This window comes from Boleophthalmus pectinirostris, unplaced genomic scaffold (genome assembly GCF_026225935.1).
Source record: "Boleophthalmus pectinirostris isolate CB_2022bp ecotype Guang Dong unplaced genomic scaffold, ASM2622593v1 HiC_scaffold_8, whole genome shotgun sequence".
NCBI classification, from domain to species: domain Eukaryota; kingdom Metazoa; phylum Chordata; class Actinopteri; order Gobiiformes; family Gobiidae; genus Boleophthalmus; species Boleophthalmus pectinirostris.
Window position 1 is genome coordinate 990,951 of NW_026571515.1, and position 22,500 is coordinate 1,013,450.

Consider the following 22,500-nt stretch of genomic DNA (forward strand, 5'->3'; position numbering starts at 1 on the left):
GACCTCCGACCTCTGACCCTAGGAGCCGTAGTTGGCCTCGTCGAAGGCCTTCCTCGCCCTCTTCAGCTCCTCGTTCATCGTCAGCAGATCCTTCACTCGGGCGAACTTCCGCGGGTCTTTACGGATCAAGAAAACGATGTCCTGGAAAAACACGCAAACTTAGGAATCGAAGAACGGAAATTTAAACGTCCCCAACAAACCTCCACCTGGACCCTCACCTGTCGCTCACCTCCACCTGGACCCTCACCTGTCGCTCACCTCCACCTGGACCCTCACCTGTCGCTCACCTCCACCTGGACCCTCACCTGTCGCTCACCTCCACCTGGACCCCGCCCCTGTCACTCACCTCCACCTGGACCTCACCTGTCACTCACCTCCACCTGGACCTGCCCCTGTCGCTCACCTCACCTGGACCCTCACCTGTCGCTCACCTCCACCTGGACCTCGCTCACCTCCACCTGTCGCTCACCTCCACCTGACCCTCACCTGTCCTCACCTCCACCTGGACCTGTCGCTCACCTCCACCTGGACCCTCACCTGTCGCTCACCTCCACCTGGACCCCACCTGTCGCTCACCTCACCTCACCTCCCTGGACCCCCCCTCACCTCCACCTGGACCTCCCTCGCCCCTGTCGCTCACCTCCACCTGGACCCCGCCCCAACACCTCCACCTGGACCCTCACCTGTCGCTCACCTCCACCTGGACCTCCACCTGGACCCTCACCTGTCGCTCACCTCCACCTGGACCCTCACCTGTCGCTACCTCCACCTCTCACCTCCACCACCTGTCGCTCACCTCCACCTGGACCCTCACCTGTCGCTCACCTCCACCTGGACCCCGCCCCTGTCGCTCACCTCCACCTGGACCCTGCCCTGGCGTCCGATGGACATGGCCTTGTGGGTCATTTCCGTGATGAACTCGATGACCAGATCTTCCAGGATGTCCACAGACTCGGTGTACGGGTTCTGGTCGTCTCCGAAGCCGTACATCATGCACCTGTCGCCGGGACGCGACAAACCGGACGAACATGAAACACAGAACGACAAAAAGAACAACAAAACATTTCAATTCAGTTTTATGTCGTGTAAATTCTCTTTTTATTTCTTTGGCTTTATCACAGACAAAGACTCGTTTGTTTTTCTCGACCTGCTGCAGAAAGAAAAACGTAAAAACTCCCGCTCTGTTTGCGTCCTCTGCCTGTGCTGTGTCACACTCTACGTCAGATCTTTATTCAGACTCTTGATTCTTTTATCTGTGAATAAACGGGCAGATACCGGAGTTCTTTGGAGAAGAGTCTTTTGCGTCGTCCGTGTCCAGACTCCACTCCTCCGTGCGCCTCCTCCGGCTCCTCCTCAAACCCGGCCTCCTCCTCTTCATCGGCCATTCTGAAACACAACACCAGATCAGAAAACTACAATAAAAATAAAACAAAACATCCTCAAACAACACAAGATTATTAAACTAAAATAAAACATCCTGAAACAACATGAGATTATGAAACTAAAATAATTAAACTAAAATAAAACACTTTTAAACACAACACAAGATTATAAAACATCCTGAAACACAACAGATTAAACTAGAAAAATAAAACCCCTGAGACAGAGAGACGACTTCAGGGAGCAGAACTGGGATCATAAAGAAGTTAACGATATGATACACACCTCGATACGATGTGCAGTGTCGGGAGTAACAGATTACAAGTACCAGAGTAATCAGAGTACAAATGATGAGGAACTGTATTCAGTTACAGTTACTGTTTCAGTGAGTGGTAATTGGATTACAGTTACTTTGTTGAAATTAAATGGATTACACAGAGAACTAAACCAGGACTAAACCAGGACTAAACCAGGTCTAAACCAGGTCTAAACCAGGACTGAACCAGGACTAAACCAGGTCCAAACCAGGACTGAACCAGGACTAAACGAGGACTAAACGAGGTCCGAGACCAGGACTAGACAAGGACTGAGATCAGGATTGAGACTGGGAACAGGACCAGGACTGAAAATGGTTCAGTCCTGGTTCAGTCCGTATGTGGGGCATCGCATTTTAAGTCACAGAAACGCCATTTCTCATTTCCGTGACTTAAACCAGGATTAAACTAGGACTAAACCGTTTTCAGTCCTGGTCTGGTCCCGGCCTCAGTCCTGGTCTTTCTGGTTTGGTTCTGGACCTGGTTTAGTCCTGATTCAGTCGAATGAACGAATGATACACAGATTCTTCTCTTTTACAAAATGCTACGCGAGCCGCCGATGTTCTCCTGATATTAACACTTTATTTTAACTTCCACTTTATTCTAAAAAAATACGACTTTATTCCTGTAAAATTACGATTTTTTGAGGCTTCGACTTTATTGTCATAATATTACGACTTTAATGTTGAAATGTTACGACTTTATTCTCGTAGCGCCAGCATGTTTTTTAGTTTTTTATTTGACCCTTTTACTCCGTCGTAAATCCGAGAAAATAAATGAATAAAACTAAAGCAAAGTAATTTTCAGAGAGAAAGCAGAGTGCAGGACCATACACACACATATACACACATTAAAAACACACATAAACACATTTATATAAACATATAAACTGTATATTTTGTGTTCGTGTCACGCGCCGCTGTTTTTACCACAAATCCAACATAAAATCCAAAACGGGCTCAAATATACAATAAATGTTCATGTTTTTCACTGCAGCTGCAGCGGTTTTCGCTCCCGACGCTTTTAAGATTCTTAAATGTTCTTAAATGTTCTTAAATGTTTGTATAAATGAGTTTTTTTTCTGCTAAAAAGACCAAATCTCACCTGTTTGTTTTGTGCGGACTCAAAGCGCTCACTTCCGGTCTGAGCCGCACGACCCGGAAGTGACTCATGTAAACAAACACCGCCCCCTGTGGTCATGTCCCGGTACTGCACCTGTCTGTGTTTAATGAGTTTATTCTTTTACATTATTATTATTATTATTATTATTATTATTATTATTATTATTATTATTATTATTATTATTATTGTTGTGTTGTGCCCTCATTTTATTATTTGTATTATGATAGAGACTTATGATTGAACCAATGGTGTGTAAGAACACTTGATCACGTGACGCACAAAATGATGAATGGCCTGAACCTGTGAATAAAAGTGTGTGTCCGTGGAGAATGTGGTAACCACACAAAAAGAGAAAACGAAGTGAACTGTGTTTTAATGCTCACGACAACAGAGTAAAAGGATCCTGCAAACAGGTTCTGGGCCCAGAGTCATTTTACGCAGTTTGAGGATCGGTCTCCAGGTGAATGTCGCGACGGTAAATGCTGCACCTGAGTTCAGCCACTGACCGCAAACATGAGTAAAAACAGAGAAAAGGACACTGTGCCAAGCCGCTGGGGCAAAAAGGATACGAGCTGTGGGAGACAAAGTTTTTGGGCCACCTCCGTCTCCAAGGATTGAAGGACACTATTTTACAATCACCTGGTCCTGACGACGAAGATGATGAGGAAGAAAGCTGAGGCCAATGCGGAGCTTATCCAGTTCCTGGATGACAAGAGCCTGTCGCTGGTGATGCGCGAGGCGCTGAGGATTCTCCGGGAATATTACGCTGGCAAAGGGAAGCCCAGGGTGATAAACTTGTTCACTGAATTAACGTCTCTACAAAAGTCACCGATGGAAAATGTCACTATGTCATCAGAGCAGAGACGCGATTACTGCTCAGTGACGGACTTTTGACAGCAGTGGTTTTAAAGCGGCTGCCAGACACATTTAAACCATTTGTCATTCATGTTTCTCAGAGTGAAGATAAAATGACTTTTGCGGAGTTTAAGACAAAGCTCCGGAGTTATGAGGACATTGAAAATATGCGTGCAACTGTGTCTGAGGACAACGTGATGAAGGCGAGAGCGCAATTTGGCACAAGGCGCGCAGCAGAGAGCGCAAAGGACAGTGGCAATACGGACATTGAGTGTTATAAGTGTGGTGTCAGAGGCCACGTAGCCAAAGGCAGTGGTGCAGTCACTGTAAAAGTAACACACACAACAATGCGACGTGTGGACGGAGGAAGCAGCGGGATAACGCACAGCGTCCGACGCGGAGAGCAAAGAATAAGTGACTCGGAGATGCAGGTGCCAGATGTCAAAAGCAAAGGTCTGATGGTGGATGCGGGTGCAACGTCACATATCATCACAGACATCGCCAAGTTCAAGAGGTTCGATGCCAGTTTCCAGGCCGGGACGCGTTGTGTGGAGCGGATGGCACCAGGAGCAACGGAGTCGCCAAGCACAGAGGCGACGCAGAGGCGACGCAGAGGTGTGGTTGGTCGACAGCAGGGGGCACGTCTCAAAACAACGCTGAGGAGGACCTTGTACATCCCAACTCATCCTCAGGATATGTTCTCTGTGAAAGCTGCCACCACGTGTGGAGCCACGGTGATCTTCAGTGAGAAGAAGAACGTTCTGCTACATAAAGACTAAAAGGCACTAAATGTCCCATACATGTACACAACAAACTGTATCTGCACACGTCAGAAAGTGACAGTGAAAACCAGTGTAACAAATGTCATGATTTGCAGACTTGGCATGAAATTCTAGGACACTGCAATTTTGCAGATATCATGAAATTAAAACATGTTGTAAGTGGTGTGGAGATGAAGAATGAGGGAAATAAAACTCCACCACACTGTGAAATCTGCACACAGGGGAAGTTTATTCAAACTAGAAACAGAGGGTCGGATACCAGGGCCAAAGCACCTCTGGAAATGGTGCACACAGATTTATCTGGTCCTGTAGACCCTATGTCCAGAGAAGGTCATAGGTACTACACTATCCTTTACAGACGATTCTTCTAGTGCAGTGTTTGTATACTTTCTGAACAATAAGAGTGACACAGTACAAGCTACTGAGAAGTTTCTAGCTGATATGGCCCCTTATGGGCAGGTGAAATGTATGAGATCAGATAATGGTACAGAGGACACTGGGAAAGAGGACCAAGCATAATGAACCAGAGTGAGACCTCAGCCCCATACTCTCCCCATCAAAATGGTACTGCTGAACGCAACTGGAGAACTCTGTGTGACATGGCAGGTGTGTGCTCATTCACAGTGGGCCACCTAAGATGTTATGGACTTATGCTGTCCAGACTGCAGCTGTAGTGAGGAACAGGTGCTTCAGCACCCGCACTAAACAGACTCCTTTCTACATGTTAACTGGCAGCAGCCTAATATTTCCAGGATGCAGAAGTTTGGACAATTGTGTTACACATTTAAACATCAACAAAAAGGAAAGTTGGACACAAGATGTGAGAGGGATTTTTATCGGATATGACAAGAATAGTCCAGCCTATTTGGTGTTACTGTCCCAGCAACAGAAAAGTACAGAGACACAGACTTGTGGAGTTTATATCCAAAACGGACACAGATGTGCTGGATGCTGATGAAGATGATTTTGTGGTCAACAGACGGACAATTAAAACCCCACCTGTTAGTCCACATGTAACTGAAAAACAAGTAGACGTCAAAGAGCAAAGTGATAACCAGACACAAATGGTGAATAAAGAACAGGAACAGGCACCAAAAGAGGAAAATGGGGAACATCTATGTGAGCAGAGAGGCGATACCCAGCGAGAGAAAGGAAGAGACCTGGTTATTTAGATGATTATGTTTGTGGTTTTGAGGATGATGAGACCAATATTGACTATTGTTATAGACTATTATGTAACTTACCTCAAACATACAAAGAAGCTGTACCTCACCAGGTGCAAAAGACTGGGTTAATGCTATGGATGAAGAGATGCAGTCATTAAACGACAATGTAACGTTTACCCTGAGCACATTACTGAAGGGCAAAGCTGTAGTGGGGGTAAATGGGTCTATGCACTCAAAAAGAACAATGATGGATCTGACAAATACAAGGCGCGTTATGTTGCCAAAGGATATAGTCAGAAGAGAGGAGTGAACTAATCAGATGGTTGCGGATGTAATGACGAAACCAGCAACCAAACTTAAGTTGTTAAATTTTGAAACATTTATGTTTGGTGCACGATAAACATGTTCTAGGTGTAGAGGCCTGATTGTGTTTGTATAGTCATGTATTTGGGGGTGTTGTGTTGTGCCCTCATTTTATTATTTGTATTATGATAGAGACTTATGATTGAACCAATGGTGTGTAAGAACACTTGATCACGTGACGCACAAAATGATGAATGACCTGCACCTGTGAATAAAAGTGTGTGTCCGTGGAGAATGTGGTAACCACACAAAAAGAGAAAACGAAGTGAACTGTGTTTTAATGCTCACGACAACAGAGTAAAAGGATCCTGCTAACATCATTATTATTAATAACAGTGTTGGGAAGTTACTTTTCAAATGTAATCCCCTACAGATTACAGATTACACACCCCAGAATGTAGTTTGTAACGTAATCCATTAAATGACTTAAAGTGAGTAATGTAATCTGATTACTTTGGATTACTTGATTTGTTGTAGAGAAACAAAGACGAGGAAATCTTCACATAAGAAGTTTTGTCTGATAAAAGAAAATAAAAAGTCCAAACTTTACTGAACCAAATTAAAAATATTATTGATAAAAGACGAAGAAACACGTCCACACAGCAGGATTTAGTCCTGGTTTAGTCCTGGTTTAGACCTGGTTTAGTCCTGGTTTAGTCCTGGTTTACCTGGTTTAGTCCTGGTTTAGTCCTGGTTTAGTCCTGGTTTAGTCCTGGTTTAGACCTGGTTTGGTCCTGGTTTAGTCCTGGTTTAGACCTGGTTTAGTCCTGGTTTAGTCCTGGTTTAGACCTGGTTTAGTCCTGGTTTAGTCCTGGTTTAGTCCTGGTTTAGTCCTGGTTTAGACCTGGTTTAGTCCTGGTTTAGTCCTGGTTTAGTCCTGGTTTAGTCCTGGTTTAGTCCTGGTTTAGACCTGGTTTAGTCCTGGTTTAGTCCTGGTTTAGTCCTGGTTTAGTCCTGGTTTAGACCTGGTTTAGACCTGGTGTCTGGCAATGAGTGGAATTACAGGAAATCAGGAAACTACCACAGTGTAATCCATTTATTTGAACAAAGTAACTGTAATCCAATTACCACTCACTGAAACAGTAACTGTAACTGATGAATACAGTTACTCATCATTTGTACTCTGATTACTCCGGTACATGTAATCTGTTACTCCCGACACTGTTTAATCGTGACTTTTGAGTTTTAAATAAAAACAGATGAAGCGCATGGCGGCGCGCGCCTGCAGGGGGCGCTGCAGAGGGACACGTACTACAATCCACCGCACCGACTACAACCGAGGCATTTCGACCGGGATAGTTTATATCAGTGAATTTTAAAATATTTCAACAAAACTTTAAATAAATATTAGTTTAATGATCAAACTGAAGAACACTGTGATTTTAAATATATTATAATTCCAGTTTTTTAAATTTTAGTTACTCACAAAAAGTGGGTAAAACTTCCGAATTTTCACAAGTTTCTTTCAAAAGATAAACAGATTTACTGTAAACTTGTAATATTTGAAAAGTGTAATTTTATATTTATTTATTATTTGAATTTACTGTTTTTATGTGAAGATAATTCCGCCGCTGATTGGAGGAAACCGCGCGTAAGCCCCGCCCCCGGTCGAAATGCCTGGGGTTTGGTGAGTTCGGTGACAGAGCCGCTTGTTGATTCTTTTCTCACTCGTTTTTTTTTTGTTTTTTTTTTTTAAGTTTAAAATAAAAATAAAACTTCACAAAATCTCCACAAAAAACCGAGGACGGAGCCGCGGACAAGAGCCGGGGACAAGAGCCGCGGACAAGAGCCGGGGACAGAGCCGCGGACAAGAGCCGGGGACGGAGCCGCGGAGGAGCCGAAACTGAAGCGGGACCCGGAGCTGAAGCGTCCGGCTGGAAGTGACAGAGAAGAGCCGCCGGGGACAAGAGCCGAGGACAAGAGCCGAGGACAAGAGCCGAGGACAGGAGCCGAGGACAGGAGCCGAGGACAGGAGCCGAGGACAAGGAGCCGAGGACAAGAGCCGAGGACAGGAGGCGGGGACAAGAGCCGAGGACAAGAGCCGAGGACAAGAGCCGAGGACAAGAGAGGACAAGAGCCGAGGACAAGAGCCGAGGACAAGAGCCGAGGACAAGAGCCGAGGACAAGAGCCGAGGACAGAGCCGCGGACAAGAGCCGAGGACAAGAGCCGAGGACAGGAGCCGAGGACAGGAGCCGAGGACAGGAGCCGAGGACAAGAGCCGAGGACAGGAGGCGAGGACAGGAGCCGAGGACGAGACAAGAGCCGAGAGACAAGAGCCGAGGACAAGAGCCGAGGACAAGAGCCGAGAGAGCCGAGGACAAGAGCCGAGGACAAGAGCCGAGGACAAGAGCCCGAGCCGAGGACAGGAGCCGAGGACAAGAGCCGAGGACAAGAGCCGAGGACAAGAGCCGAGGACAGAAGGCGGGGACAGGAGGCGAGGACAGGAGCTCATCTCCGGGGGCAGGAGGAGGTTTTGGTCCTGGAGGTTCTGACACATCAACAGGTTCTGAGGTGAGTCCAACAGGAACAGAACTAAACCAGGACTAAACCAGGACTAAACCAGGACTAAACCAGGTCTAAACCAGGACTAAACCAGGACTAAACCAGGACTAAACCAGGACTAAACCAGGACTAAACCAGGACTAAACCAGGACTAAACCAGGTCTAAACCAGGACTAAACCAGGACTAAACCAGTAGAACCAGCTGCTGTAAACCAGATCTGGACTAAATATGAAGTAACATTTACATAAACTAATATTGACTCATCTAATTATGAAGAACTGAACCAGGACTAAACCTGGTCTAAACTCGGTCTAAACCTGGTCTAAACCTGGTCTAAACTCGGTCTAAACGTGGTCTAAACTCGATCTAAACTCGGTCTAAACTCGGTCTAAACCTGGTCTAAACTCGGTCTAAACTCGGTCTAAACTCGGTCTAAACTGGTCTAAACCTGGTCTAAACCTGGTCTAAACCTGGTCTAAACTCGGTCTAAACTCGGTCTAAACTCGGTCTAAACCTGGTCTAAACTCGGTCTAAACTCGGTCTAAACCTGGTCTAAACCTGGTCTAAACCTGGTCTAAACTCGGTCTAAACTCGTCTAAACTCGGTCTAAACCTGGTCTAAACTCGGTCTAAACCTCGGTCTAAACCTGGTCTAAACCTGGTCTAAACCTGGTCTAAACCTGGTCTAAACTCGGTCTAAACCTGGTCTAAACCTGGTCTAAACTCGGTCTAAACTCGGTCTAAACTCGGTCTAAACCTGGTCTAAACTCGGTCTAAACTCGGTCTAAACTCGGTCTAAACTCAGTCTAAACTCGGTCTAAACTCGGTCTAAACTCGGTCTAAACTCGGTCTAAACTCAGTCTAAACCTGGTCTAAACTCGGTCTAAACTCGGTCTAAACCGGTCTAAACTCGGTCTAAACTCGGTCTAAACTCGGTCTAAACTCGGTCTAAACTCGGTCTAAACTCGGTCTAAACTCGGTCTAAACTCGGTCTAAACTCAGTCTAAACTCGGTCTAAACTCGGTCTAAACTCGGTCTAAACTCGGTCTAAACTCGGTCTAGACCTGGTCTAAACTCGGTCTAAACTCGGTCTAAACTCGGTCTAAACTCGGTCTAAACTCGGTCTAAACTCGGTCTAAACTCGGTCTAAACTCGGTCTAGACCTGGTCTAAACTCGGTCTAAACCTGGTCTAAACTCGGTCTAAACTCGGTCTAAACTCGGTCTAAACTCGGTCTAGACCTGGTCTAAACTCGGTCTAGACCTGGTCTAAACTCGGTCTAAACTCGGTCTAAACTCGGTCTAAACTCGGTCTAAACTCGGTCTAAACTCGGTCTAAACTCGGTCTAAACCTGGTCTGTTCTGTCTCTACAGTGAAACTTTGAGTCTCTTTGTGTTTTTTTCACAGTTAAACCTGGACCTGGATGGTTCTAAACCAGGACCAAACCAGGTCTGAACCGGGTCCAGACCCGGCGTGACCCCGGCGTGACCCCGGCGTGACCCCGGCGTGACCCCGGCGTGACCCCGGCGTGTGTGTGGATGGCGTTTCCGGGCTCGTACGTGTGGCGAGGGCTGCGGACGCTCGGCCTCGTCCTGCTTTATTACATCTTCTCCATCGGGATCACGTTCTACAACAAGTGGCTCATGGAGGTACGTCAGATGCCCTCCCGCGCTCCCCGTTTGTCCCTGATGCCCTCCCGTCCTCCTCCGTTTGTCCCTGATGCCCTCCCGTCCTCCCCGTTTGTCCCTGATGCCCTCCCGTCCTCCCCGTTTGTCCCTGATGCCCTCCCGTCCTCTCCGTTTGTCCCTGATGCCCTCCCGTCCCGTCCTCCCCGTTTGTCCCTGATGCCCTCCCGTCCTCCCCGTTTGTCCCAGATGCCCTCCCGTCCTCCCCGTTTGTCCCAGATGCCCTCCCGTCCTCCCGTTTGTCCCAGATGCCCTCCCGTCCTCCCCGTTTGTCCCAGATGCCCTCCCGTCCTCCCCGTTTGTCCCAGATGCCCTCCCGTCCTCCCCGTTTGTCCCAGATGCCCTCCCGCCCTCCCCGTTTGTCCCAGATGCCCTCCCGTCCTCCCCGTTTGTCCCAGATGCCCTCCCGTCCTCTCCGTTTGTCCCAGATGCCCTCCCGTCCCTCTCCGTTTGTCCCTGATGCCCTCCCGTCCTCTCCGTTTGTCCCAGATGCCCTCCCGTCCTCTCCGTTTGTCCCAGATGCCCTCCCGTCCTCTCCGTTTGTCCCAGATGCCCTCCCGTCCTCCCCGTTTGTCCCAGATGCCCTCCCGTCCTCCCCGTTTGTCCCAGATGCCCTCCCGTCCTCCCCGTTTGTCCCAGATGCCCTCCCGTCCTCCCCGTTTGTCCCAGATGCCCTCCCGTCCTCCCCGTTTGTCCCAGATGCCCTCCCGTCCTCCTCCGTTTGTCCCAGATGCCCTCCCGTCCTCCCCGTTTGTCCCAGATGCCCTCCCGTCCTCTCCGTTTGTCCCAGATGCCCTCCCGTTGTCTCACTGGTCTCTCTTGGTCGTAGAACTTCCACTTCCCGCTCTTCATGACGCTCGTGCACTTGTCCATCATCTTCGTTCTGTCGGCGTTGACGCGCAGAGTCCTGCTGTGTGTGACCGGGAAACCCCGCGTGGTGCTGGGCTGGAGGGACTACCTGTGCAAGGTCACGCCCACAGGTACGGCAGGGGCGGGGCTAGAGAGGGGCGGGGCTAGAGAGGGGCGGGGCTAGAGAGGGGAATTTAAAATCTCAATATTGATTTAAAACAACTTCATAAAGAAACAACAGGACCAAACCTGGACTAAACCTGGACTAAACCTGGACTAAACCAGGACTAAACCAGGACTAAACCAGAGACTAAACCTGGACCAAACCAGGACTAAACCAGGACTAAACCAGGACTAAACCTGGACTAAACCAGGACTAAACCAGGACTAAACCAGGACTAAACCAGGACTAAACCAGGACTAAACCAGGACTAAACCTAAACCAGGACTAAACCAGGACTAAACCAGACTAAACCTGGACTAAACCAGGACCAAACCAGGACTAAACCAGGACTAAACCTGGACTAAACTGGACTAAACCTGGACTAAACCAGGACTAAACCAGGACTAAACCAACCAGACTAAACCAGGACTAAACCAGAACTAAACCAGGACTAAACCAGGACTAAACCAGGACTAAACCAGGACTAAACCAGAGACTAAACCAGGACTAAACCTGGACTAAACCAGGACTAAACCAGGACTAAACCAGGACTAAACCAGGTCTAAACCAAGACTAAACCAGGACTAAACCAGGTCTAAACCAGGACTAAACCAGGACTAAACCAGAGACTAAACCAAGACTAAATCAGGAAAAAAACAGGTCTAAACCAGGACTAAAACCAGGACTAAACCAGGACTAAACCAGGACTAAACCAGGACTAAACCAGAGACTAAACCAGGACTACTAAACCAGAGACTAAACCAGGACTAAACCAGAACTAAACCAGAGACTAAACCAGATCTAAACCAGGTCTAAACCAGAGACTAAACCAGATCTAAACCAGGTCTAAACCAGAGACTAAACCAAGACTAAACCAGGACTAAACCAGGACTAAACCAGGACTAAACCAGGACTAAACCAGGACTAAACCAGGACTAAACCAGGACTAAACCAGAGGACTGGACTAAACCAGACTAAACCAGGACTAAACCAGGAGACTAAACTAAAACCAGGACTAAACCAGACTAAACCAGGACTAAACCAGGACTAAACCAGGACTAAACCAGGACTAAACCAGAGACTGGACTAAAACCAGGACTAAACCAGGAACTAAACCAGGACTAAACCAGAGACTAAACCAGAAAACCAGGACTAAACCAGGACTAAACCAGAGACTAAACCAGACTAAACCAGGACTAAACCAGGACTAAACCAGGACTAAACCAGGACTAAACCAGGACTAAACCAGGACTAAACCAGAGACTAAACCAGGACTAAACCAGGACTAAACCAGAGACTAAACCAGAGACTAAACCAGGACTAAACCAGGACTAAACCAGGACTAAACCAGACTAAACCAGAGACTAAACCAGGACTAAACCAGACTAAACCAGAGGACTAAACCAGGACTAAACCAGGACTAAACCAGAGACTAAACCAGGACTAAACCAGGACTAAACCAGGACTAAACCAGGACTAAACCAGGACTAAACCAGGACTAAACCAGGACTAAACCAGGACTAAACCAGGACTAAACCAGGACTAAACCAGAGGACTAAACCAGGGACTAAACCAGAGACTAAACCAGGACTAAACCAGGACTAAACCAGAGACTAAACCAGGACTAAACCAGGACTAAACCAGGACTAAACCAGGACTAAACCAGAGACTAAAAGACTAAACCAGGACTAAACCAGGACTAAACCAGGACTAAACCTAAACCAGGACTAAACCAGGACTAAACCAGGACTAAACCAGGACTAAACCAGGACTAAACCAGGACTAAACAGGACTAAACCAGGACTAAACCAGGACTAAACCAGGACTAAACCAGGACTAAACCAGAGACTAAACCAGGACTAAACCAGGACTAAACCAGGACTAAACCTGGACTAAACCAGACTAAACCAGACTAAACCAGGACTAAACCAGGACTAAACCAGGACTAAACCAGGACTAAACCAGGACTAAACCAGGACTAAACCAGGACTAAACCAGGACTAAACCAGGACTAAACCTGGACTAAACCAGGACTAAACCAGACTAAACCAGGACTAACCAGGACTAAACCAGGACTAAACCAGACTAAACCAGGACTAAACCTGGACTAAACCAGGACTAAACCAGGACTAAACCAGGACTAAACCAGGACTAAAACCAGGACTAAACCAGGACTAAACCAGGACTAAACCAGGACTAAACCAGGACTAAACCTGGACTAAACCTGGACTAAACCAGGACTAAACCAGGACTAAACCAGGACTAAACCAGGACTAAACCAGGACTAAACCAGGACTAAAAGACTAAACCAGGACTAAACCAGGACTAAACCAGGACTAAACCTGGGACTAAAACTGGAACTAAACCTGGACTAAACCAGGACTAAACCAGGACTAAACCAGGACTAAACCAGAGACTAAACCTGGACTAAACCTGGACTAAACCAGGACTAAACCAGGACTAAACCAGGACTAAACCAGGTCCACCGTGTGATGTCATCAAGTTCTCAGCTCCTTTTCTCTGTAGTTCAGTCCAGATCTGGCGACTCCACGACTGAAATGTTCCAGATGATTCTAGGTGAAGGTGAAGTGTGGAGTTTAAAAACACAGTGGAGCACTTCCTGTATCGCCACACGATGACATCACGAGGTGGAACAGAGTGTTTTGTCGTGTTAAATGATCAGGTTTGTGAGTGAAACGTGAATGAAACAAAAAAACACAACTCCAGGAAACAACAACAGAACAGAGGAGCAGAGGATTATGGGACATGTAGTCTGTGTATAAACACATCAGAGCAGAGGATTCTGGGAGTTTGAGTTTCTGTACAAACACATGATTTCAGAGACAGGACGGAGCGAGCGTGAGTTGTTCTGGTGTGAGTTGAAGCTGTATCAGTCTGGACTCTGGCCTCCAGACGATAACAAACGATGAGCTGTGGAAAAAAAGTCCAAAAGTCAAAATAAAACCCGAGAATTCAGCTGAAAACAGACGAGTGACACAGAACTAGAGCCCGACCGATATGAAACCGATATAATGAGAGTTGCTGCTGCCGATATAATCACCGATATATTTAGTGATGTAAAAATTCACTGTAAATGTTGAATTGTTTAAAAAACTTAGGTTTGGTTCTGGTGGATTTTAAACTGGGTTTATTTAGGAAACATTTATTGTTCTTCTGACTCTTTATGTCACATTTACAGACAGTTGGACTAATGACATTTTTACATCACATTCTAGACACTAGTGATGGGGATTCCAGTTGTTTTTTTTAGAGAACCGGCTCTTTTGGCTCGGCTCACTAAAGCAGCTGGCTCTTTTGGCTCCCAAGCGGCTCTTCAGATTGTTTTGTTGCAAACAGGACTAAACCAGAACTGAACCAGGACTGAGTGTCTGGACTCGGTCCTTCACTCGAGCCCAGGATTAGTCCTGGTTTATTCATTTTATGCTGAACTGCAGCACTTTTTTTTTTTTTATCCTATGCACATGCACATTTCTGAAAGTTTGGTTTTAAGCCGCTGCTGCTGTCAAACTACGAGTCGACAAGCGACTTGAAGAGAAAAAAAGAGAGAAAAAGAGAAAACACGGCTCCCAATAAGAAACATGCTCCTGTGGTTCTCTTCAAAGAGCCGGATCTAAGAGCCGCTTCGATCTCGACCGACTCATCACGACTAGAGAGTAAAGAAACTCCCGCTGTTAGTTTTTTCACACTTACATCAGGTTATTCTTCTTGTTTTCAGATTTATTCTTGACTTACTCGTTCTAAATTGGATTAATTCTCGTCTAGAGGTTGTTTATTTTAAAGGTTGTATAGAGGATTTTCCAAGGAACGAGAATCCAGCGACTGTTTGTCCTTTTTCAAATGTTGCTCCTGCGTGAAACCACCTCCTCCCCCCACAGCTCCTACGTAGAAACACCTCCTCCCACCTCCTCTTTACGTCAGAAACAGGTTTGTTTACAGCCGCTGCACATGACTTGAAAACAACTAACTACAGTGTTGGTTAGACAAGATGGAGAAGTGAGGAGCAGGGGGAAGAGTGGATCGGGCAGCGGGGACAGGAGCAGTGAGGGGAGCAGAGAAGGTTGCACGGAGATTCAGTGTGAATGAACTAACTACAACACGCAGCAGCAAGCGACTCTTTCTTTGCCTTGAAAATGACGTTTTCAGACACAGGATGTCACATTCATGTCCTGAAAAACGTTTGTCTCACTCTTGGAAATAAAGTAGGTTTTCATAATAAGCAGAAGTTTCCTGTCCAGGAGTAATTTGTGGACCAGTGGTTCAGTCTTTAGACTCTTCGTCTGCTTCAGTCGCTCCATCGCTGGAATGAATCTCCAAGAATCACCTTAGTTTGGCTTCGCTGCTTTTCCCCTTGTCTTCTTCTTTCACCTCAAAAACGGACTTTCTTTTGCGGCGAACTGCTCCTGGATTCTTGTCGCCATCGCAACAAACTTTGTGTGAACTGCGAGGAAGATATAGGTGAAAAAAGCCGCTAAGAACTGTTGCGTTGGTGGAGTAAACAGCGTCTGTGTCGTACGTAAACCACGTACCGGCGGCGCAGACAAGTCAGTTACACTAGAAACGTAGGGAGTTTGATTGACAGCCTGTCAGCTCACAGATAACGAGGCAGTGTCGTTATCTACTGGCAAATGTTTAGCTCCACCACGTCCAGAGTTGATGAAATTTTATTCTCTTTTTTTTGGTCATCATAATTACAAGGCGACTGCATCTATAATCTATCACTGACAATTTGAAACAAAAAAAATCCTCCATACAAACTTTAAGAGATCCTCAAAAATGAAAATGATGTTGCTGCAGGGACACAACATTTCACAACCTTTAAGTCCTTTTCTGATCAATTTAAGTGTTTAGATTTTACATTGTGCATATTAAAAATCTGATTCTAAAACTAGAATCAAAACTCGGCCCTTCGTGTTCCTCACGTCTGGATCTAAAAAAAAAGTTTCAGGACAGAGCATAAAATTTAGAAGGTTTCCTGAATGTGAACACACACACGGACCTGGTTTAGTCCTGGTTCAGTCCTGGTTCAGTTCTGGTTTAGTCCTGGTTCAGTCCTGGTTCAGTCCTGGTTTAGTCCTGGTTCAGTCCTGGTTCAGTCCTGGTTTAGTCCTGGTCCAGTCCTGGTTTAGTCCTGGTTTAGTCCTGGTTCAGTCCTGGTTCAGTCCTGGTTTAGTCCTGGTTCAGTCCTGGTTCAGTCCTGGTTCAGTCCTGGTTCAGTCCTGGTTTAGTCCTGGTTCAGTCCTGGTTCAGTCCTGGTTTTAGTCCTGGTTTAGTCCTGGTTCAGTCCTGGTTCAGTCCTGGTTTAGTCCTGGTTTAGTCCTGGTTTAGTCCTGGTTCAGTCCTGGTTTTAGTCCTGGTTTAGTCCTGGTTTAGTCCTGGTTTAGTCCTGGTTTAGTCCTGGTTTAGTCCTGGTTCAGTCCTGGTTTAGTCCATGTGGTGATACAGGAAGTGCTCCACTGTGTTTTTAAACTCCACACACCTTCACTGAATGTTTCTGTTGCAAAAGTGAAAAAAACCAACATATATATTTTTTTTTTATCAGAATACAGAAGTTTGTTTTTTTTTATTACAGTTTTGTTCTTCTCGTCCTTTGTTCACGTTTGTCTTTGTGTTTTTATTTCTGCAGCTGTTGCCACGGCGCTGGACATCGGTCTGTCCAACTGGAGCTTCCTCTTCATCACCATCAGTCTGTACGTTTACGCGGGATTAAAGGCGACACTGCGTAACTTTTCAGCTTGGGAGGCCGGTTACCATGGAGACGCTGCTGCTGATATCAGACGCAGTTCAGTTCTGGGTGTTTTTACAGCTCAAAAAAACATTTAAAAACACATGTTCTGACTGTGAGCAGGCTCGCCTCTCCACAGATCTCACCTGCAACCTGACTCTGTAGTGTGTTTTTCACCTGTAGGGGGCAGTATTGACTCTGTGGGCACCTAGTTTGTGTAGGTAAAGCCTGTAGGGGGGCACTCTGTACTGTAGGGGGTTTTGACTCTTGTAGGGGGCAGTATTGACTCTGTAGTGTGTGTTTTTCACCTGTAGGGGGCAGTATTGACTCTGTAGTGTGTGTTTTTCACCTGTAGGGGGCAGTATTGACCTGTAGGGGGCAGTATTGACTCTGTAGTGTGTGTTTTCGGCCTGTAGGGGGCAGTATTGACTCTGTAGTGTGTGTTTTTGGCCTGTAGGGGGCAGTATTGACTCTGTAGTGTGTGTTTTTGTTCTGTATTGTCTGTAGGGGGCAGTATGTGTATTGACTCTCTGTAGGGGGCAGTACTCTGTGTGTGTGTTTTTCACCTGTAGGGGGCAGTATTGACTCTGTAGTGTGTGTTTTCGGCCTGTAGGGGGCAGTATTGACTCTGTTTTCTGCAGATACACCATGACCAAGTCTTCGGCGGTGCTCTTCATCCTCTTCTTCTCTCTTGTCTTCAAACTGGAGGAACCCGTGAGTCACGTTTCACGTTATATATTTTATTTTATTTGGGACGGTCGTCGTGGTAACCAGGGGCACCGCACCGTTCCTCGTGGACCTCGTCTCCTCTGGCTCTTCTCCTCGACGCTCAGACAGTTCCACGTTCTTCTCCTCAGAACCTCCTGCTGTTCTTCTGGATCTCGTACACGTGATAGTTGTTGTTTCTCCTCAGAACCTGTTCCTCTTCAGATGGTCCTCCTCATCTCCTCTGGTTCCTCTGGTTCTTCATGTTCCTCTGGTTCTTGAATTCGTGATCGTTGTTGTTTTTCCTCATAACCCATTCCTGTTCCTGGTGGTCCTCCTTATCTCCTCAGGCTTGTTTGGTTCTTCTCTGGTTCTTATTTGATAGTCTCTGGTCTTGTTTCTCCACAGAACCTGTTCCTCTTCAGATGGTCCTCCTCATCTCCTCAGGCTTCTTTGGTTCTTCTCTGGTTCTTATGTGATCATTTCTGGTCTTGTTTCTCCACAGAACCTGTTTCTCTTCTCCTCTGATCTCCTTTCTGGTTCTTCATGTTCCTCTGGTTCTTGTATGTGTGACTGTTGTGTCTTGTTTCTCCTCAGAATCCGTTCTTGTTCATGGTGGTTCTCCTCATCTTCTCAGGCTCTTCGTGTTGATCTCTGGTTCTTGTATATGTGATAGTCTGGTCTTGTTTCTCATCAGAACCTCCTCAGTGGTGTTCCTCCTTATCTCCTCTGGTTCTTCTGGTTCTCATGTGATAGTTTTATGTCTTATCTTTCTTCAGAACCTGTTCCTGTTCTTGGTGTTCCTCCTCATCTCCTCTGGTTCTTCATGTTCCTCTGGCTCTTGTATATGTGACAGTTGTGTCTCGTTTCTCCTCAGAACCCGTTCCTGGTGGTGGTGGTCGTCCTCATCTCCTCAGGCCTCTTCATGTTCACGTACAAGTCGACTCAGTTTAACCTGGAGGGCTTCGTCATGGTTCTTCTGGCGTCGTTCATCGGGGGAATCCGCTGGACGCTCACTCAGCTGCTCATGCAGAAGGCCGAGCTCGGTGAGACACGGAGCTCAGACTCTGACGTCCGAGCTCCAGAAGAGTTTCAGATCCACCACAGCTGTGATGTTTTGTTCTTCTGTTCCACCTCAAAGTGAAATAAATCCACAGAGAGAGAAGTTCAAAACTCAAACATTTTTACAGGACGTCAAAACCCTGGAGATGCTCCTGCGCTCGTCTTAGATCAGGAACCACAGACGCAAAAGAAAACAAAAATAAACTTATGATTCATGTTAGTGACAATTAACTTAAAGAAAATCAATGTAAATAAATGATTAAATTATTTTAAAGTAAATAATAAACAAATAATCATGTTAGCCATAAAGAATGAACAAAATAACAAATAAATATAAAATCAAGTAAATATTAAATCAAAATAGGAAAAAAAAAGATCTCAATATTTAAAATTTTACCAAAATGATGAAACTGTTGATTTGAGGCTGAAACCTCCAACTTCTGCCGTCGTATTTAAAACAGAAACTTTAGTAAAACTGCACCAACACAAATAAATATAAAACAAATAATCAGGTTTAGATCTGAAGCTGCACGAGCTCAGGCCCCGTTCACACTAGTGTGTGTGTGAGTGGTTCGTTCACACTAGTGTGTATGTGAGTACAGTGTGATGGGGACTGTGTGAAAACTCTGATCCTCTGATGTGTGTCTGTCACCGCCAAAACACTAAGACACACAATATGTGTCCATTCACATAAACGTGTGTCTGTGTGCACCACCTGCACACGTATAATGTGTGAAAAGTTTCACATGAACCAACAACACGACACAAACACAGAGAGAACACCCCTCTGACACAGAGAGAACACCCCTCTGTCACAGAGAGAACACCCCTCTGACACAGAGAGAACACCCCTCTGACACAGAGAGAACACCCCTCTGTCACAGAGAGAACACCCCTCTGACACAGAGAGAACACCCCTCTGACACACAGAGAGAACACCCCTCTGTCACACAGAGAGAACACCCCTCTGTCACAGAGAGAACACCCCTCTGACACAGAGAGAACACCCCTCTGACACAGAGAGAACACCCCTCTGACACACAGAGAGAACACCCCTCTGTCACACGAGAGAACACCCTCTGTCACACAGAGAGAACACCCCTCTGACACACAGAGAGACACCCCTCTGACACACAGAGAGAACACCCCTCTGACACACAGAGAGAACACCCCTCTGTCTGACACAGAGAGACACAGCCCTCTGTCACACAGAGAGAACACCCCTCTGTCACACAGAGAGAACACCCCTCTGACACAGAGAGAACACCCTCTGTCACACAGAGAGAACACCCCTCTGACACAGAGAGAACACCCCTCTGACACAGAGAGAACACCCCTCTGACACAGAGAGAACACCCCTCTGTCACACAGAGAGAACACCCCTCTGACACAGAGAGAACACCCCTCTGACACAGAGAGAGAACACCCCTCTGTCACACAGAGAGAACACCCCTCTGACACACAGAGAGAACACCCCTCTGTCACACAGAGAGAACACCCCTCTGACACACAGAGAGAGAACAGAGAGAACACCCCTCTGTCACAGAGAGAACACCCCTCTGTCACAGAGAGAACACCCCTCTGTCACAGAGAGAACACCCCTCTGACACAGAGAGAACACCCCTCTGACACACAGAGAGAACACCCCTCTGTCACAGAGAGAACACCCCTCTGTCACACAGAGAGAACACCCCTCTGTCACACAGAGAGAACACCCCTCTGTCACACAGACAGAGAGAGAACACCCCTCTTGTCACAGAGAGAAACACCCCTCTGACACACAGAGAGAACACCCCTCTGTCACACAGAGAGAACACCCCTCTGACACACAGAGAGAACACCCCTCTGTCACAACACACAGAGAGAACACCCCTCTGACACACAGAGAGAACACCCCCTCTGACACAGGAGAACACCCCTCTGTCACACAGAGAGAACACCCCTCTGACACAGACAGAGAGAACACCCCTCTGTCACACAGAGAGAACACCCCTCTGTCACACAGAGAGAACACCCCTCTGTCACACAGAGAGAACACCCTCTGACACACAGAGAGAACACCCCCTCTGTCACACAAGAGAGAACACCCCTCTGACACAGAGAGAGAGAACACCCTCTGTCACAGAGAGAACACCCCTCTGTCACACAGAGAGAAACACCCCTCTGTCACAGAGAGAACACCCCTCTGTCACAGAGAGAACACCCCTCTACACAGAGAGAAACACCCCTCTGACACAGAGAGAACACCCCTCTGTCACACAGAGAGAACACCCCTCTGTCACACAGAGAGAACACCCCTCTGTCACACAGAGAGAACACCCCTCTGACACAGAGAGAACACCCCTCTGACACAGAGAGAGAACACCCCTCTGACACAGAGAGAACACCCCTCTGTCACAGAGAGAACACACCCTCTGACACAGAGAGAGAACACCCCTCTGTCACAGAGAGAACACCCTCTGACACAGAGAGAAACACCCCTCTGTCACACAGAGAACACCCCTCTGTCACACAGAGAGAACACCCCTCTGTCACACAGAGAGAACACCCCTCTGTCACAGAGAGAACACCCCTCTGACACAGAGAGAACACCCCTCTGTCACACAGAGAGAACACCCCTCTGTCACAGAGAGAACCACCCTCTGTCACAGAACACCCCTCTGACACAGAGGAGAACACCCCTCTGACACACAGTCACAGAGAAACACCCCTCTGACAGAGAGAACACCCCTCTGACACAGAGAGAACACCCCTCTGTCACACAGAGAGAACACCCCTCTGTCACAGAGAGAGACACCCTCTGTCACACAGAGAGAACACCCCTCTGACACAGAGAGAACACCCCTCTGTCACACAGAGAGAACACCCCTCTGTACACTGACAGAGAGAACACCCTCTGTCACAGAGAACACCCCTCTGTCACAGAGAGAACACCCCTCTGTCACAGAGAGAACACCCCTCTGTCACAGAGAGAACACCCCTCTGTCACAGAGAGAGAACACCCCTCTGACACAGAGAAGAACACCCCTCTGTCACACAGAGAGAACACCCTCTGTCACACAGAGAGAACACCCCTCTGTCACACAGAGAGAGAACACCCTCTGTCACACAGAGAGAACACCCCTCTGTCACACAGAGAGAACACCCCTCTGTCACAGAGAGAGAACACCCCTCTGTCACACAGAGAGAACACCCCCTCTCACACAGAGAGAACACCCCTCTGACACACAGAGAGAACACCCCTCTGTCACAGAGAGAACACCCCTCTGACACACAGAGAGAACACCCCTCTGTCACACAGAGAGAACACCCCTCTGTCACACAGAGAGAACACCCCTCTGTCACAGAGAGAACACCCCTCTGACACAGAGAGGAGAACACCCCTCTGTCACACAGAGAGAACACCCCTCTGTCACAGAGAGAACACCCCTCTGACACAGGGAGAACACCCCTCTGACACAGAGAACACCCCTCTGTCACACAGAGAGAACACCCCCTGTCACAGAGAACACCCCTCTGACACAGGGAGAACACTCATGAGTCTCTGTGTCTTTAGTCCAACACAAACTGAACCACATCACACACATTAGTTTATGTAAATGAATCATGTGATTTAACGTTTAGTTTGTGTAAAACTTAAATAAATGTGTCAAAGTTGTGGAGAGAAAAACCACGACACAGAAGCGACGAGTGTGGACACAGATGTTTCTGATTCGGTGATACGCAGATTCATTTCAGTGTAAACGGGGTCAGAGTGCACGACATGTTTTAATATTTAAACACTAACTGTGACTCTCCAGATTGAACAG

The 22,500-nt window shown here is 47.0% G+C and overlaps 3 protein-coding genes across 3 annotated transcripts in view; 2 read left to right on the plus strand and 1 right to left on the minus strand.

The window, feature by feature from the left end:
• Nucleotides 1-6: 6 nt before the first annotated feature.
• Nucleotides 7-2,870, minus strand: taf13 (TATA-box binding protein associated factor 13). The gene is made up of 4 exons (XM_055166440.1): nt 2,799-2,870; nt 1,276-1,386; nt 856-997; nt 7-141 (listed from the first exon to the last, which is right to left on the minus strand). The coding sequence occupies exons 1-4, from the start codon at nt 2,864-2,866 to the stop codon at nt 19-21; spliced, it is 444 nt and encodes a 147-aa protein (XP_055022415.1). The 5' UTR covers nt 2,867-2,870; the 3' UTR covers nt 7-18.
• Nucleotides 2,871-7,595: 4,725 nt separating this feature from the next.
• On the plus strand, nt 7,596-8,530 carry LOC129412273 (serine/Arginine-related protein 53-like). Its single transcript, XM_055165545.1, has 2 exons — nt 7,596-7,609; nt 7,726-8,530. The coding sequence occupies exons 1-2, from the start codon at nt 7,596-7,598 to the stop codon at nt 8,528-8,530; spliced, it is 819 nt and encodes a 272-aa protein (XP_055021520.1).
• Nucleotides 8,354-22,500, plus strand: part of slc35c2 (solute carrier family 35 member C2) — a 20,549-nt gene continuing 6,402 nt past the window's right edge. Inside the window, exons 1-6 of the mRNA XM_055165546.1 lie at nt 8,354-8,494; nt 9,892-10,133; nt 10,999-11,149; nt 16,826-16,889; nt 17,566-17,638; nt 18,507-18,675. Coding sequence (XP_055021521.1) covers nt 10,023-10,133; nt 10,999-11,149; nt 16,826-16,889; nt 17,566-17,638; nt 18,507-18,675 — 568 coding nt within the window. The 5' untranslated portion in view covers nt 8,354-8,494; nt 9,892-10,022. The remainder of the gene's footprint in view (nt 8,495-9,891; nt 10,134-10,998; nt 11,150-16,825; nt 16,890-17,565; nt 17,639-18,506; nt 18,676-22,500) is intronic.